Source organism: Sceloporus undulatus, chromosome 1 (genome assembly GCF_019175285.1).
Source record: "Sceloporus undulatus isolate JIND9_A2432 ecotype Alabama chromosome 1, SceUnd_v1.1, whole genome shotgun sequence".
NCBI classification, from domain to species: Eukaryota; Metazoa; Chordata; class Lepidosauria; order Squamata; family Phrynosomatidae; genus Sceloporus; species Sceloporus undulatus.
The window spans coordinates 65,280,673-65,299,834 of NC_056522.1; the positions used below are offsets into that span (position 1 = coordinate 65,280,673).

General features: G+C 39.8%; 1 protein-coding gene across 3 annotated transcripts in view; it reads left to right on the plus strand.

The window, feature by feature from the left end:
- Positions 1–19,162, plus strand: part of RGS7 (regulator of G protein signaling 7) — a 237,743-nt gene that overhangs the window by 176,799 nt on the left and 41,782 nt on the right. For all 3 annotated transcript variants that reach the window (XM_042480230.1, XM_042480240.1, XM_042480249.1), the window contains exons 5-6: positions 8,214–8,320; positions 11,592–11,643. In XM_042480230.1, coding sequence (XP_042336164.1) covers positions 8,214–8,320; positions 11,592–11,643 — 159 coding nt within the window. The remainder of the gene's footprint in view (positions 1–8,213; positions 8,321–11,591; positions 11,644–19,162) is intronic.

Below are 19,162 nucleotides of genomic sequence, written 5' to 3' on the forward strand. Positions count from 1 at the left end.
CCCTCAAAACTAATCTCTGAAGCCAGGTAGCACACCAGCTGAAGGATTTCTGTGGTGAGTTAGATTTGGGTCTTGTAGCCCTCTTCCATTTGTAGGGTACACTGAGAGAAGCAGTTGCACCATGATTCATAGCATTGAGCCACAACAGTTAAAAGCAGTGTCAAACTGGATTGTTTCTGCAGTGTGGATGCAGCTTCTGTTACCCCAAGAACAGTAAACAATATTGTAGAGTGTATGTTCCAATGATAATGATGGTGATGATTGTAATAATGATGCTGGGGATCTAAGATTTCCATCTACCTAAATGAGTGTTAATCTCAAGTAATTTTTCATCCTGAATATGGAGGAATTCTTCTTTAAGAACAAAGAGGAATAAAATTGTTATCCATTCCCATCCCATCACTTTTCATATGCAAGTGCTCAATTCAACTGGTGTCTTCATCATTAAACTCTGCTCTGAGAAAACAGCAAGCAAAATTGGACTGGTGGTTGCTTCTTCCTTGAAAATGGACTGCAACCCTCTTTATTCTGCATTAGTTACATTTTGACTGCAACAGGAATCTCTTCTGCCCTCTGCTTCTTAGAATCATAGAAACATGGAAGAAACCACAAGGGACATCCAGTCCAACCCTGTGCCATGCAGGAATACAGACTCAAAGCTCTCCTGACAGATGGCCATCCAGCCTATGTTTAAAAACCTCCAAAGAAGGAGACTCAACCACTCTCTGAGGGTGTATCTTCCCCTGCTGAGCAGCTCTTACTGTCACGAAGTTCTTCCTCATGTTGAGGTGAAATCAGTTTTCTGGTAGTGTGAATCCACTGCTCTGCAGCTGCAGAAAACGAGCCTCCTTCTTCTGGGATCTGTGTACACCTGGGTGAGTGCATCACCAAGTGAAAGGACAGATTAACTGCTTTACCTCTCACTGCATCTTTTTATCTCAAGGGCATATAACTGAGTTTCCTGAGGATCCTAGGAAAGATAAGGAAATTGAATGACATTTGAAGTTGTGATATGAGAAGCTGGGCAAGCTTGGGTAGAGGCAGCCAACCACAGCTCACAGAATGCTGTGTGGCTAGCTATGGAGAAAAGGATAGAACCTAGAGGCTTCTCTGTGAAAGAATTAGTTGGAGTAGTCAGAAAAAAGAGTCAGGGCTGGTTTGGAAAAGAGTAATGGAGAAGAACTGAATTGGGTTTTATGGAGCTGGAAATGCAGGGGTTCAGGAAGAAGTATACCTGGAAAGAATATTCAAAAATATTCAAAAACATGTTTTTTGAATATCAGAAAATCCTGATGAGAAGAATCCTGGACTGATGAGATTTTTTGCGGTGAAGAATGTATTCTGCTCAAAATTTGCTCATGGTTGGATTGTGAAGAAAACAGCCTTTGTTGCATGGAAGATGATATTTCAATCCAGAAATATTAATTCAGTCACAGAATATTTTGTTTTCATCACAGAAAAGGTTGTAAGTGGGGTTTTGTTCTGCATAAAATGTGTACAACTGCATTTTCTGCACAGGAATTAGTAGTCCTCTATTGAAATATCTATTTTCTTCATACAGAAAAGGCTATTCCATGTGCAAAAAATGCTGTTGTCTGCACAAAACGAATTACAAATTTGGCTCAGAATAAGTCCTGAATGCAGGTAGTCTTCAAAAACTGCATCATTTTTGCAGCACGAAGAAAATTGCTGTCTTACTGTTTTTATTTAAAAACTGAGAAGGAGAAATGGTCATGTTTTGCCACACTCAACCCATCAATTAACACAGTCACTTGTCTAGAATAGCAGCCACTTTGAGGCCCAAGTACCAGATCCAAAGTGGGTTCTTGATGGTGCCAACCCTCTTTCAGGTTCTCCAGCTACTTTCCTACAAATCATTTCATATGATGCCTTAGACTTATATACAAAGTTATTACTTCCCTTCAAGGGTAAAGGGGCAAGGTGAGTGATAAGACGAGCCCAAGGGTTGAAACTGCAGGGTCAGCCTTGATAAGAGTTCTGTTAGAGAAGTATAGCCCAGTATTTCTGTCAAGGTATTTGTTTGTTTGTAAATGGGAGTTGTCAAGGAGCAGAGCAGAGGAGAACAAAGTTTATGCAGTGGACTGGACAAATGGCAGAAAATATTTGGCAGCAGTCAGGGATCTCTTAACAAATAAGTAAACAACATCTCCAGTGTTACCAAGTGCCATCTCTCAAAACCAGCTCCACCTTAATGGCAGTCCCTCCTAAATGCTAGGCAAGCAAATTTATTCCGAAGAAAGTAGGTTTGTTTGACAGCAAAAGGCAAAACATGCCACTGTCCTATGACAAAAATATGTTATGTGAATCATTGCCCTATCAACAGAGAAAAAGTAAATAAATATCCAATGTTCTCACTTGCTTGGGTTTTAGGAAGAGCATATTAATGAAACATCTGCTCCAAATTGTCCCTGGCAAGTTGAAAGCTTCTATTCACAAAATGCAGATCAAAGGAGATCTCTGACATTTAGCTTATGACTGCTATAGTAACCATGAAGCAAAAGCTATATTTGTATTTTGGAAGTGAAGGCTATATTTATATTTCTGAAAGTCATTATTTAGAATATTCTCCATTGTGCTCAGAATATCATTCTGGAATGGCAATTGTGGCATGCCATTCATGTATTTATTAGTTGAATTTCAATATGAAAAGAACGGGTCCTATCTCCAGTTCCAGGTGGTCCTTCTGTAATTTTTGGTTAACAAATAATATTTAAAAATGACCTTCTAGCAAGACAGTAATTCTCCTTGCTGAATCAGTAACGTGCATGTTATTCTCTCAAGAACATTGGAAGCCTGTAGTATTTTAGTCCTTTAACCACTGTGTTCATTTTGGTTTGTAATTTTATTTTATGTTGCTTTAGAGTGCATACATGAAAAAAAGCAACAAATGCAAAATATATCCCTGATAATAAATAAATAAGTGACAGATTGGCAGCAATGTGATTCAGAAGAGCTGGTAGTAACAGTGGGAAGGCTATCTACCTTGCTTTTTCCATGGGGAGATGGTTCCTTGGGAATTCCAGTCAATCCCATTGTGGGAGAAAGGCAGGATATAAATCTCTAAAATAAAATAAAATAAAATAAAATAAAATAAAATAAACAAACCCTTCCTGTCAAACTGTGTCATGCTGGTCCTTGACCACAACAAAATTGTTCTTACTTACATGAAGTTAAACAGAGCTTTCACGAGGCCCTGGCCAATGAAGAAGCCTTGTTTTTTAATGCAAAATAAAGAAACAAATGGTGAAGAAATATTAGAAGGGAAGAAAGCAGAGAAAGACATACAGTACCTCCAACATGTCACAGACGAAAACTGAGGCATGTGTGGCCAAGCAACATCAGAGTATGGACAAGATGGCAAAAGTTATTAATGAGGGGGAACACACAAGCTCAGAGAGGTTGCAGCATTTTGCTTTTGCCAGAGCCAACTGCAAACGGCTAGAGTCTGCCTCCTCCTCCTTTCCCCTCTCTAAATTAATTAGGTGGAAACTATTTTTGCACACTGAAATCAGATTGCAGCAACTGAAGTAAGCGGAGGATAAAGTAGAGAGAGTCAGAAGAGAGAGAAGCTCCCCCATTACTGCTAGACTAAAAAGGAAGGCGGCAAGGGTCTTGTAGCCAGAGCTTGCTTCTCTGCAGTGGTTACTGATAGCTTCCATGTCTGTTGGGTACCAAATCTACTCTGGGATTTAGTTCAAATTTTACTAGCACTATCCAAGTTGCTGGTCTTATTCATTTATTTATTTGATTTATATTCTACCTTTCTCCCAAAATGGACCCAAAGGATTTAGCAGCTTGGACAGCAGGTTTTAAGTGTGAATTAAACCCCAAAGTATATTTTCCAGCACACTGATATAGAAGCCACCAGTAACTTCTGCTTCCTTGCCTCTGTAACTGGCATCTTGCCTCCTTTGCAAGTACTAGCTATTTTATTTTATTTTATTTTTCAAAAAAAGAAAAAAGTACTAGCTATTAAAGAGCAGTACCCCCTTAACCTCCCTTTCATTAGTGAAAGATGGGGCAGCTACATTATATTAAAGCAGATTTGGGGCAGAAGGTTGACAGTGGCAAGGATTTCCTCAGCTTTATGTTGGGTTAGTGCAGTGGTTCCCAACCTTCCTAATGCCGCGACCCTTTAATACAGTTCCTTATGTTGTGGTGACCCCCAACCATGAAATTATTTTACTTGCTACTTCATAACTGTAATTAAATAGGTGTTTTCCAATGGCCTTAGGCGACCCCCATGAAAGGGTCCTTTGACCCCCAAAGGGGTCTCGACCCACAGGTTGGGAACCACTGGGTTAGTGGCTTTTGAGTAGCTGTTGCAGGGCATTTTCCAGTACTAGCTAAACATTATGAACTCTGCTGCTGTTATTATGAAACAGACAGGAGGCATTTTAAAAACCAGGTGTACTCTTTGGGCACTGTAAGAACATGACAGTATCAAAAATGTTATGCACAAAATCCCCTACCTTTTGAAATGTCATTTAAAATAAGTTTTGATTTTCTTTCTTTCTTTCTTTCTTTCTTTCTTTCTTTCTTTCGGAAAGGCATTATTCTGTAGGTGTTCCACAGCAGTGACTTCTACTGCTAGTCTCCATCTCCCATTGTTATAGCTGAAAGTTTTCATCATGCATCATGAATCTTAACTTGCCAATCACTTGCTGATAAGCAAATCATACAATGAGTTCTGACTGCAGTTCCTTACTTCTATATTTTTAACTTTAGGATTTGTCTTTCTGAAGTACACATCATCAGTAGCAACCTACTCTATTTCAGGTCTCTGATGGATATTGAAAGTAGTTTTTTCCCACCCTTTAAAATCAAGTCTGCAGTTATGCATGTGGACTTCAAGGAGGGGGGGAAAGTGAAGGAGTGAGCTGAGGATAGTGACAGCAGAGTTGCATATTCTAATACTAGGCTTATGCAGAGACCCCTGTGTAGTGAATTGGGCCTTTGCAGTCAGGCAAGATGGGTTTGGAGTTAGCATCATAGTCAACCATTAACAGCTGTTCCATGGCATGGAAAGGGCTGATATGTATTAGTGACTTTGTTATTTATTTTTTTTCACTAGCTTGAAATTTTGAGACTGGGAAAAGATATGATGGCTAAGAAGGAACTAGGAGAGAAAATGTCCCTCTGTTACTAACCTGATAGCACAATTTTCATGGGCAGAAAGGGAGGAGATGGTTATGCCTGTGCACTTTGGTTTTCTTTGTTTGCCTTTACATTATACAACCCTCAGGTTGAAAGTGTTAAATATTTTCCATACCTTGGCTCAGTCATTAATCATAATGGAGACTAGGACTTAGAAAGGCAGCTATGAAGGAACTAAACAAGATCCTGGATTGTAAAGATGGATCATTTAACACTACAATTACGATTGTTCGTGCCATTGTATTTCCCATCACTATGTATGGATATGAGAGCTGTATGGTGAAGAAAGCTCATTTGAGATGTGCTGCTGGAGAAGAGTTCTGCAGAACCATGGACTGCTAAAAAGTCAAATCAACACTGTGAAGATGCATATTAATTTTTATCGTGGTACAAAGGTTAAGTAAGCTATTGTGAGGATGTGAATGGTGGTGGTGTCAATGGCAGCAGTTCATTTTCATGTCAGCGAGGTTGTGAATCCAGTTTTTCAAGGAACTGCCCAAAATGCTGAAGCTATTTTGGAGTTAGGGTTCAGAACTTTGAACCCTTTAAAGTTCCAACTAGAACCCAGACCAGCTTTGCTGCCCCACTGACATGGAAGCCAAGAATATATTTTGTCCTCCAGCCTTTTCTCTCACAGATCTTGTTAAAACAGATGAAGGTCTACCATTGAGGGGGAGATACCATATTTCAGAGAAATGTTGGCAAGCATATTTCACCCTTCTGTCATCATGAGTAGAGATCACCCTGCTTTGTCCACCTGATTTCCCCTTACAATGCTAAAAAGACAAATGAATGGGTCCTAAAGCAAATCAAACCTGAACTCTCCCTAGAAGCAAAGATAACTAAACCGAGGCTATCATACTGTGGCCATATTGTGAGAAGACATGACCAACTAGAAAAGACATTAATGCTTGGCAAGATAGAAGCCAGTAGGAAAAAGGAAAGATTGCTCTCCAGATGGATAGACTCAGTTAAACAAAGCTCCAACCCTAAGTCTGCAAGACCTGAGCAGGGCATTTGATGATAAGGAGACTTGGAGGTCTCTCATTTGCCATCAGTTGAATTCAACTTGAAGGCAGTTAACAACAACAAATATCCATGAGGTCAGAACAGAATGGACATAAATGGATCAGAGTGATTCTAAGACATGGCTGCACAATTGTCAGGTCCCAGATTTTTTAAATCGTTCCATTTGGTAAATTTTAAAGGTTATGTACTTCTGCATATCTTCTAGTTTCATGGGGCATTCAGAAAACTCAGGTTTGTTTGGGGTGTCTGTGTGGACCCATTTGCTTCCAAACTGATTGGTAGTAAACCAACCAACTTTATTATTAGAGTGAGGTTTGCTACCTAAATTGTGTCCTCATTGTTACTTTTAAAAATAGCTGAGATTTGAATAAATTTTGGCTGCTTGAACATAACAATGATAGCTAGATTTATCTTTCTGTTATAAAAAATAATTTTCAATATTAAAGGGATTTTTTTAGTATTACAATGGAATTCATAGAAACACAAAATTTCTAGGAACCATGGAGATCATCTAGCTCAGGGATGGTGAATGTGCAGCCTTGAAGAAACTGGAGATGCCCCCAAGTCCCCGTACACCCCATTTAATGGATGAAAAAAAACTTGCCAAAAATTAACAAAAATACTCTAATATTAAAATTAATGAAAATTAATTATCCTTCCTCATCTCCCAAGCAGAAGAATTTGGCCATATTTGGGGCAGCTCTCAGAACTGGATGTGAGGTATTGTCACTTCCAGTCATGTCAGAGTAGCATGGGGGGGGGATACCCCCTTCACAATTGCCTTCCTCTATTCTAGCCCAACTCCCAACCCACTTCAGGCTCTGCAATGATGGATATAGTTGCAGTATCTCTGACAGATGGCTGTGTATTTGTAGTAAAGGAGAACCCATCACCACTCAAGGCAGCCTGTTCCATTTGTGATTAGCTTTCACTTTTAGGAAGCTTCCCCAGTCATCAGTTGAAATCACCTTCTCTGCTGTTCCCACCTATTGACTGTCTTGCTTTCTGGAGCAGCAAGAAAGTAGTCACCTCCATCATCTGTGTGACACATGAACATACACATGGAGGTTCAGGATAGGCTCAAGAAAGGCAAATGCCACCCTTTTCCTGTCTCTAAATGCCAATGGGTAGAAAATTGAGTGGAAATGAATTATGTGAAGCAGTATACCCACACATACAGTTCCTGTTGCATTTTCCATGATTCCTGGGGAATGTCAGAATGAATGAAGAAAAAATTGCCTGTGTAGACTGGTCATCAGAGTAATTCATCACTGCTAAACATCTAAGGTGGGGTGTAAGTGGGTTGCATTGTTGGGTTTTTTTCCCCTTTGGGGGTTGTTATTTTTTTTGTAGTTGTTAGAAAGTGCTAGGATGTCCTGCCTTTTGATACAGGAGAATTAAAATCTGAAGCACTTGCCAGGAAAGTTTCCAAAATCTAAATTCAGTGAATAGGGGCTGAAGTAGAAGGGTGGCAAGGAGGAGCCTCCGGCCATGATTGGGTCACGATCAGGCTGGGACCATGGTGACAGCACGGCCTGCTCTTAAAGCAGGCTGCCACCTGCAGTCCCAAGCCAGGCCACCCAGGAGCCATATGAAAATGGCTCTGTTTTGTGGTGGTCTCGGGCTCCATTACACAGCCTTGGAGTGGCTTCTGACTGTTTTGGGGGCAAGCATCATCTAAATACCATGCTCTCAAAGCGGCTGGAAGCTGCTTCTTTTGGCCCATGCGTTTTGGGCCAAGGTGATAGACCTGACTTGTTACTTTCTGTCCCTAGTATAATCAGAGACATGCAGCCCCTTAATAAAAAGGTTACATGATAAGAAATGCAGATACATATGTGCACACACACATATATACAGGCACACACACATCTTATATATTTACCCTAAAGTGTCACCAGTGAGGGAAAAAAATCATCTTCAAAAAAGAAATTTTACAGCTTTTTCATATAATAAATCTAATGAAATCAAGATGTTTCAATGTTTTCTTTCTCCATCTGGCACAGTTGAAGCCCTTCATTTGGGAACATTAATGGCTGCGCATGGTTATTTCTTTCCAATCTCAGACCATGTTCTAACACTGAAGGATGATGGTACCTTTTACCGATTCCAAGTAAGTATTGTATTGTTTCATTCATTCTTTATACTTTTCATTTACTAGCAAGATCTTTTGTCATTATAATAGGGTTCTACTCATTAGACAGTGGTCCAGTGCTAGTAACAGTAACAGTGAAATGTTTGAGAAAATGATATGATTTTGGGAAAAGGAAGAGAGAAAGTAGGGTTACCAGGTTGAACAGGGAACAGGAATCCTATATATTTAACATTAACAGATCAACCATTCAGTGTTGTGCATCTAGTTATAGGAGGACTGCTGGATGCATCTTTACCACTACCACTCTGCAGTGGCCAGTAAGTTGCTGTGCTGGGTTGGAGAGGGATACAGCAAGTAAAGGCAGATTTTAGAGGGTTTAGGGAACAGATGTTGTGTAAGTTACACTTGGTTGGACTTTATAATATATCCGGCTCCAAGACCTGCTAATATTCAAGGTCTAGGGACCCTGTCCCATTTTTAACCCTGAAAACCCTAAGACAGGAGAGAGAGAGAGAAAAAAAACTAGCAGAGATAATGTTCAAGATAATGCCAAAGTAGAACTTCTAGATACATTTCCCTTTCTAGATGAAACAAATGTGGTTTTGCATCCAGTTTCTAACACTGTATGCAGAGCCAGGTTACAAAAGTAGTCATTGCACTGGTCATTGGACAAAGAAGACAATATAAATGCTGGATAATTGAGTCAAAATTTATCTTTCTTATTGTGATAACTAGCAGCACCTCTCAGCAGACAATTCAAAGTATCTAATTATGGACCAGTGAGAGAAAAGGGAATAAAATGCTTCAGCTAAGGGCTATGGAATCTCTCTCTTCCACAGTTCCACACATGCAGCTGTGATTAAACACCAGTCTCTCTATTAGGTAGATTGAGGTGGCTTTCCCAAGAAACAGATTTTAGGTGCCATGGAAAGAGACTAAATGGTTTGTTATTACATTATTTCTGTTGGCTTTTTCCTCTGCCAGTGATGAGGCAGAGCAAATGTAGAATTTTCTACCCTGTGTGCCAAAATTAACTTGGTTGGCTTTAGGTACTCAGGTGAGTAGACTGCCTGGGGTAGCAAAATGACTTGGGCCACACCTGGTAATATCCATGATTATTATCCATTATTATATCCATATAGGCCAACAAGACATTTTAACCTGACTAATATAGAACAAGAAGATAATCTGAAATAGGAAGATGTATAATAATAAAAAACCTAGAGATGTTTTGAGGGTATTCTGTTCATTATAAGAAAGTTGAATCGAGATAAATAACATAATACATAATGTATTGTAACATCATAGAGGGAAACAGATGAAAATATTATTGGTTTTTTTCAGAGTATTGTTATCTTTATAATTATTCAGAGTATATTTATTCTTATGATAAATCATATACACAGAAACCTTCCTTGCTCTAGATCCATGTATTTCTATTATGCTGTTATATGATGTCTAATTTGTTCATATATTCATTTATTCATCATTCATTTTCTATCATGTCTTGTTCCCAGTGCAGGACCCACGGTGGCTTGCAACATGAATTAAAACAGAAAATCACTTTTTTAAATGCCAAATTATTATAATATTTAAAACAATTTAAACAAATAAGCTGTCATATTACAATCAAGTATTGTCTTTAAAAAATTAAAACACATACACACAGACACACACAAGACAGGGGAAGAAAGTACAGCACTCACCACTAAAAGATCCTTCCATAGCAGTCAACTAATGGCCAGGTACCTGCCTGAATAAAAATATCTTTGGTTGCTGACAGAAAGAGAGGAAAGAAATGGCCAGCCTAGCCTGCTGTGGAAGCAAGTTCTGTAGCCTAGGAGCATCCGCCTAGAAGGACCTGACTTCTGTCCTCACTGTATGTGAGGATAGAGGTGGAGAGAGAAAGAGAAAGTCCTGGAAGGTCTCACAATTCACGCAGGCTTATTTAAGGAGATATAGGTCATAGGCAGCACTTTGACCACCCTCTTTTACAATAAAACCTCAGCAGTACCATCACTCTGTGTTGCTGTTTTAATGTCCAAGAAGATCTTGCTTATCTGACAGGTTAGGGACCAGAGGACTGTGAAAAAGTGGAATCTGTTGGCAAGTGGAACCAAGTTTTTTTAGCTTGGAAATGCAAGACTGAATGCTAGATGGCAGCAAGTCGACTAAAGGGGCAGGGCAGAAGTAGCATACTGAGTAGACTCCCGGGGGGGGGGGGGGGGGGAAAGGGGGGGCACCAAGCGCAAGGGGGGGGGGGGGAACAACAGCAGTGGTTGAAAGAGTAGGTCAGCAGTGGTTGAAAGAGCTAACCTATAACTAAAGTGTGGTACATGGATATAATTTAGCTCTGTTGAAACAATGGACATAGAAAAACTAGCAACTGAAAAGAGGTGGATGCCTGTACAGACTATGTCTGAAAGTTTATTCAACTTTTGAACAACCTCAAAGTCTGAGTAACTATATTTGTGGAAGCAGCACAGACTGAGAGATTCTGCCTAGCTTGACTAACTCTAGCCTGAGTTGAAAGTGATGGTCCAAAGCCTGCAACTTACTAAACCGGTTTCTAGATCACCTGCAAACACAGAAGCTTATCGCTTGGGCAAATACCTTGGACTTACCTCTTCCAGCTTCAGTTCTGGATCCAGGATGCCCCCCGATGTTATCATAGCTAAATCACCACCGACCTAGGTGGGATGCCTCTGCATCTCGGGTCAAATCCTCACTCAGCTGGCCAATTTTTGAAGTTGGAAATGCCCTGATTTCGAAAAAGTGCTGACCATGCAAGTCTTTGACCTGGATGCATCCGGGCAGTGGCATCCCACCTAGATCAGTGGTGATTTAGCTATGATAACATCCAGGGGAATCCCAGATCCAGAATTGAAGCTGGAAGAAGTAAAACTGCTTATTTGTCAAAGCGATAAGCTCCATAGTCTCAAGCAATCCTTGCATACAAGAAAAACACAGCAATACATAGAAAATATGAAGGTACCTTTCTTGTGCTTGAAATTGGTTTCTAAATTCTAATTCTTTTACAGTTTAGAATTGGTGAATGTTGCTGGGGGGAGGGAGAATGCAAACACCCCCTGCTTCTAACATGTGATCTTAAATCACTAATAAAGCTAGACTGGATATTCACTTATCTTTTGCATTTGTTATGCTGATAGTCTTAGCACTTCCTCAGAATGCTTAAAGTCAAAAAACAAAACAAAGCTGCTAAGTGTAATGTTTGTATGCTGCCTTTCCCTGTGTTTTCCCCTAATGTTTTATTTGTTTTTATTTGCAGACCCCCTATTTTTGGCCATCCAATTGTTGGGAACCAGAAAATACAGATTATGGTCAGTGTGGATCTCTCTTCTCTTTCAGTCTGGAGTCTTACATTGTATGGATGAAAATCCATTTGAACCATCTATCCCCCACCTCCCTCCCTAAACCACCTTTGGCCTTAATTTCTGAACCCTGGGCAAGAACTGCTAATGCTGAGCTCAAGATTGGCTTTGGTTTACAAAGTTTACTAAGGCAGAGGTTAAATCTGCTTGTGAGCTGGGAATACAAAAATAGCACACTTTTTGCCAAATATTTTGAAAATGCACTGACTAAGAAGATTATTCAGAGGTAGCTGAGGCTGTCACTTACATTAGGTTGGAACAACAGCAAGCAGCCAGCTTGAGTGCCCAAAGCTGACAACTGATTCACAGCAGGACAAAAAGATACAACTTTGTTCATGTTCATCATATCTGTCACAGATACCAATGTCCTCTTCTGCTAATATTCAGGTATTAAAGTTGATTAGATGTAGCTTTATTTCAGACACTACCATACAAGTTCCAGGGCCCTGATCCACTCAGGTCTCAGATAAACCAAGGCTGGAGGGTGCCTCAAAATGAAATGGAGTGACAGGTTCACCAAAATATTGGTTTATTGATTACATAAAGATGTTAAAAGGAGTGCAGCAATAAAACCTAATGCAAAGGCAAAGTTAGCTCATGACCCTAAAGTTGATTAAAACTGTCCTCCCTCACAGCTCCTATTCACTGGAGTCTTCATGATGAAATAGATGCACTCCAATTGACCAAGTTTTTGCATCAGATTTCAGCTGAATGCATCCTCTCAGGACCATGACTCAGGCTTAATTTTTCCTGATCTTTAGATGTCTACTGTTGCTTGTTCTGGAAATTGTTGATACCTTCCTAGCAAATGGGGAAGAGGACACCTTCTGATAACAACAACAACAACAGTAGTCTTCCAGATATGATAGGATAGAAACCTTTTACTCTTAACTCTACAGTGTGAGCTGACCTCACATGCCTTGCAAGAGAAACTGTAACTACTTAAAGCTTCATTATTTTTATCTGTTAGAGGCCATGGGTAGGATGAATGTGAGAATTGACTAGTGCTCCTGACCATTTCTTCTAATGGACTCCGAGTAAATTAAAATTAAAATAAGTAATCATTGGGTGGCCACTTGTGGCAATCAATTTTTCCCTTGGCTGTAAGGCAAAATTTGTATAATGATACTTACACTATATTACAGATCAAAGGATCTAAATGGTAGATATGAAATACATTCAATTTATTTCCAAACAAAATTCAAGAAAATATGAACATTTGGCTACTGTTCAAAACAAAAACAAACCCTTGACTATAGAAATGTGTTGCATCACACTGTGTCTTGTCTATGTATTGTGTTGGACCAGAGCTGTTCTTCTCTGCTCCAGTTACAATTTCTAGATTATGTTGCTGAAAGGAACATAAGGAACACATGGTTTCAGTAAAGACTTTAGGCCAAACATGGCTTGTCGTACAGCTTGTGGTTATGTCAATACAACATAAATAAAGGATGTAATTAATGAATGAGTTAAAATTTGAAAAGTACATGAAAGCACCACCACCACCACTCCCGAAAGTACTTTTTGTTCCCCCCCCCCTTTTTTTAAAAATTGTTTCAGGTACACAGAAGTGGCATGACACCACTGTGTGTTATAATTATTTTTGCAAATTTTACCTTTGATCTTGACCATGACCTGTGAGCAGATCTAAGGCTAATTCAAATTACTCTGTACCATTAAATTCCATGCTTATCTCATCTCTATACCATTCAACTGGGAAATAAGAAGTCCTGTGGCTAGAGGTCCTTCACTGTCCAGCATGCCTCCTTCAACCACAGAAGGCTGAGAATTTTCATTAAGCAGTACTTCTTGTATTCACTAATGCTAACAAAGTGGAATATGATTTTGTAAACAAGAACAGTCAAATAGTTTTTTCTTCTATTGCCTAAAACTAAACTTGTATTAGCACTTTTGCACCAGACCATGTTATCAGAAGGCAGATTATTGAGTAATTAATCTGTCAAATACAGTATTTACAAGTGTGTGTAAAACACTACTGCATAAAATCTTTCTTGTGAAACACTGTGTACTCATTAAAACACCTTTTTTGTTCAATCTACACTATATGATCTGCATTAGATCCCGATTCTGGTCCAATACACACTGCAGAAATAATCCAGTTTTTGACCACTTTAACTGCCTTGGCTCAGTGCTAGGGAATTCTGGGAACTATAGTTTGGTGAAACATTTAGCCTTCTCTGTCAGAGAGCTCTGGTGCCACAAATAAACTATAACTCCCAGGATTCCCTAGCAGTGAGTCAGGGCAGTTAAAGCGGTCTCAAAATTGATTATTTCTGCAATGTGTTTTGGACCCTAGTCAGGCATCACATTTTCACAGGGCTAATTCCTATGTTTTTAATACAATGTGCAGCAATTAAGCAAGTAACCCAATCTCTGTAACTTTGCTTCCCAGGCTAAATTGTTCCTTATCATTATGAGGAAGGATTGTATTAGAGCAGGAGATTCCATATCAGGATGTTCCTCATTGTGTGGTGGTAGATGTTAGTAACAAGTTGAGAATTCTTTTTCTTAGCTCCAATCAGTGGTTGGGGATAAAGCCTCTTCCAGCACATAATTCTGATGCGTGACTCCATAGAAGATCAGGGCTGTTTAGCCCATCAGTGCAGAAAGGCAGTCCTTTCTGCTGGATTGAACTGGGGAAACCCTGCTGAGAGTAAGCATCAATGTGAACTGGTGGGCTGGCTGGAGAGCTGTCCACCAGTCAAAGTGGGGTACAAATGATATAAAGCAGAAACAGATTTTTTGAGGCTTTATCGAATCGATGTCATTGGGCCAAGACAGATGGGTCAAAAGCGGCGTGGCAGCAGCGACACTAGGGTTCCGGATCGCTCAGCAACTGCACGGCCCAGAACCTAGTGTGTAACAGCGGTGGCCTAATGGCAGCAACCACATGTCACCCAGTTGCCTCAAAAACAACCCAGAAGAACTGGGTTTTTTTTTTTTTTACTCCAGAGGGACGTCACATGGTTTGGCAGTTGCAGCATCCCTCCAGAGTTAAAACGGGCACCTGAGGACCACCCTTTTTGGGCAATCTGTCTTGGGCTATTGTTAACAATGTTATCCCCTCTCCCTCATGTACTTCATATATGTATGGTCCAGTTTTATCAGCAACTGACTCAGTTTTTACTCTTTCTGTAGAAAAGTGTAGGTTTCATATAAAACAAATGTGCAGTTAAAAATAATTAGTCCACTTTTTCCTGGTTTGAAATCTCATAATTATCTAGTCTCTTCTGGCCAAAAAAAGAAAAACTAAACTCAAAACAAACATGAATTTTCAGTGGGCTTGAAGATACAGTTAAGCTCACTTTTATGGACTCACTTTTATGGACTTTTATGGCAGCATATATTTATACTCTGTTTCTAAAAACAAGACTTCTCTTGGGTTTATATTTCTTTGTGGGATTTCTGGGTAACAGAGCAATTACTTACCTAGTAGAATGCAATATTGTTCTCTTGTATGAATTTGTAGCCCCAGTGTAATATGTGTATTATTAGGCATACAGACTGATTACAAACTGAATATCCTTATCCAGAATTCCAAAATCCAAAATACTTCAAAATTCAAAATGGTTCACATGGGTGGCTGAGATAGATTTGCTTTCTGATGGCTCAGTGGAACTTTGTTTCATGCACAAAATTATTAAAAATATTATGTATAAAATTACCTTCAGGCTATGGGTATGAGATACTTGCAAAACACAAATGAATTTCTTGTTTAGACTTGACTCCCTTCTTATTATGCATACGCAAATATTCCAAAATCTGGGAAAAAAATCCAAAATACTTCTGTACTATTTTCATAAGATAGCTATTCTGACAGAAATATTGCATCACTCGTGCAGCTCTGGGCCAGACCATGGGATTTATTCAGTTGCCATAGTTTATATGGGAATATCCGTCGAGGGTGCTTTGATTGTGAGTTCCTGTATGGTAGAAGGTTTGACTGGATGGTCATTGTAGTGTTTTTCAACTCTATGATTAATGGTTCTAAGAGAGGCCCGATACAAACGGGCCTTTAGGGATGCCCTTGTCACGTGCTAGGGGTTGGCTGGGGGTGGAGCTCCCACATGCCCTGCAACCCTAGCATGTAATGAGGGCGTAACAATGGTGATGCCCTGTATACATGGGTGCTGCCATTGTTATGTAAGTGCCATGCGGCATCCACACAGCGCCACACGACGCTTACATAACGAGTGCACCAGTGATGCACTCGTTACACAGCCACCGTGGCTCTTGAAAAACCCGCTTTTGGTGGGATCTTTTTCTGCCGGTTGGAAGCCGTGTGGTTTGGCGGCTGCAGCTTTCCTCTGGTGGAAAAACAGGTGCCAGGAGGCCACCGATTTTTGGCGGTCTGTACCATGCCTAAAATACCCTCTGATTTTGGTGTGTAGGTACAGATTTCCATATACCATTTCCAAAGTACCTAATTGTATTTGGCTCAGGTTTTTGCCATGAGTGACTTATTTTATAAAGAGCACAATAAAATAAATGTCATAAATGAAATGCTATTCTTTGTATTTGCCTTCCCTTTCTGCTAAACACATCTGGGTTTTCAAAATTAAAACATCTCACATATAAGCAGACTCCATTTCTTTTGATATCAGTGGAAAACAGAACCCACCTGAGCATTTGGAATCCACTAGAATAAAAGGAAATTGATTCTGATTGGGTTCTAGGTAACATATTGTTTTTTAAAATCCCCTAACATTGTGGGGCTGATTCAACAGGGAACTATATAAAAGTATTTCTATGTGTAAGGGGGGAGGGAGGCAAGTCCAAATACTGTCACTCAGTTTATGATATTATTTTTCTCTAGTTTTTATATTAACTTCTGGTTAATATAAAATGTGAGTGTGTTGTACTGTACTCTGAGCCATAGACATATGTAAACTTTCCGATTAGATCTATGCTCTTTACAATCTGTCTCTATTTTCCCCATGGTGTTCTAATCAGCTATAATCACTTATAAAACAGGCAGGATGGCAACCTATTTATGATTTGTTTTACTGGAAGGCAATCACATTGATTACAACAATCATGTTAAAATATGCAGTCTAAAGAACAAAGCTAGGTACAAGTCAATCTCAGAGGGGCTAAAATTATAAAAAACAGTTTAGAATAATAAAATTACCTCTCTCCAATCCAGCTCCATTCATGGGACAACTAATTCCTTGTAACAATGATCTGTCCCAATCTACATAAAGAAATATGGCCAATTTAGTGGTGCTCTGGGTCATCATCATTATTATTATTGTTATTATATTTATTTGTATCCCGCTCTTTTCACAGAAGTGGGACTCAGAGCAGCTTCACAACATTTAAAAAACAATATAATTAAAAACATAGAAAAGTGATACATTAAAACAGAATTAAATTGTTAGAATATTAAAATAGATTATTTATTAAAAGAATAAAATTCAGTTAAAAAATAAAATTTTAAAATACTTAAAATGATACAACATCCTAGTCCTTTAAGAACATTGTTTTAAGGAGCCCTGGTGGCACAATGGTTAAATGCCTGTACTGCAGCCACTCACTCAAAACCACAGTGTTGTGAGTTCAGTACCAGCAAAAGGGCTCAAGCCTGACTCAAGCTTGCATCCTTCCAAGGTCGCTAAAATGAGTACCCAGATTGTTGGGAGCAATTAGCTTACAGTTGTAAACCGGTTAGACACTGTTAGTTCAGTATGAAGTGGTATATAAATGAAGCTGTTCGGGTTTTTTGTTTTTTTAAAAAGCCTGCCTGCAAAAGAAAGTTTTAAGCTGCTGGAGGAAGGTCAACAAGGAGGGAGCCACTCTGATCTCCCTGGGCAGGGAGTTCCAGGGTCTAGGAGATGCCACCAAGAAGGCCCTTTCTTGCATCCCTACCAACTGTGCTTGTGATGGTGGCAGAATGGAGAGAAGGGCCTTTTCAGAGGATCTGAGGGCCCAGGTCGGTATACCAGGAAATATGGTCTGTTGAATATCATAACCTGAGTCATATAGGACTTTATACATCATAACCAGCACTTTGAATTGTGTCTGGAAAAAAACTGGCAGCCAATGAATCTGTTTCAACAGGGGCATTGTGTAATCGCTATAACCTGCAACAGTTAACAGCCTGGCTGTAACTCTTTGGACCAGCGAAAGTTTCCAAACATTCTTCAAAGGCAGTCCCATATAAAGCCTGTTGCAGTAGTCCAAACGGGATAAAACCAAGGCATATACCACTGAGGCCAGATCCAGTGTCTCAAGGTATGAATGCAGCTGGCGCACAAGCTTTAAATGGCATTGTGTCTTAGCATGTAAATCTGACTTTCTGGATTAGGGCCCATGACTAACATCTAATGTAGTCTAATCAGTTGGTGACTAATGCACTTTAATGCTTATTTTGGGTTCTATTCCAATCAATGGCATTGCTGACGTTGGTGTCATCCAGTGTGGTGGGGCAGACTGGCTTGACCTCCCCCCTGCCCACCCTGATCACTGATTAGACAGCTCTCACCAAGACCTTCAGGGTCTGGCATGGCTATACTGGACAATAAAGGGGTCAGCACTGTAGCCTTCAGAGGGCCCATTTAGGGTCTAGTGTGGCTACTGGGCAAGCAGGAAAGCACCCTTTCTCGTTTGCCCAGTAGCCATGCCAGACCTTCTGGGTGTACCACCCTACCAGATGACACCCCCAAAACCCTCTGGGGTGTCACCCAGTGTGGTCTGCATGCTCCACATCCCTCTAATGACACCACTAATGCCAGTTGGATGTTCATTAACTCACAATGTTTTCAATGTCACATTGATTTCAATAGATTACGACCAACATTGATTCTAAGAGACTAAGCACACCTAATTCTGTGTTAAGGTGGAACTGCTTCTTACTAGTTAGTCCTGAGAGTCTTTGCCATGAGGATTTTCTTTTATCAGCTTTCTTATGGGTTCCCACTAGTTTCAGCATGAACAGATGGGACTGACATAAGGGTACTATATCCCAACTCAAAGGTTCTTTCTTTTTTTTTTTCAAACCCTTTAAGGTTCATGAATGAAAGCTGGTAGAAAACTGAACTCAGCAGCTTTAACAACATAGTGCTGCATGGACTCTGGCTTTCAAGCCCACAGTTCCACATGAACAGGCATTCAGCCAACTTTTCTCTATGACATTTTGTTACATAAACTTTTTGCTTTCTTTTTTAATTTTTTAAAATAAACTTTATTGTTAAAATAATTCAATACCAACAAACTACATACACTTTACACATTACATACACTTAACATACATACTATAACATTCGTTTTTACATTGCAAATTATCTCTGAAATTAAGGCGGGATACAGACCGCCCAAAAAGAGTGGTCTATCTGTGCCTTGTTTTGCTGTGAGAGAGAGCCGCAGCGGACAAACTGCTCGGCTTCCTTGCGCAGCAAAAAGAAGCCTTAAAACATGTTCTTCTTGTGGTGTTTTTGCGGCACCCTTG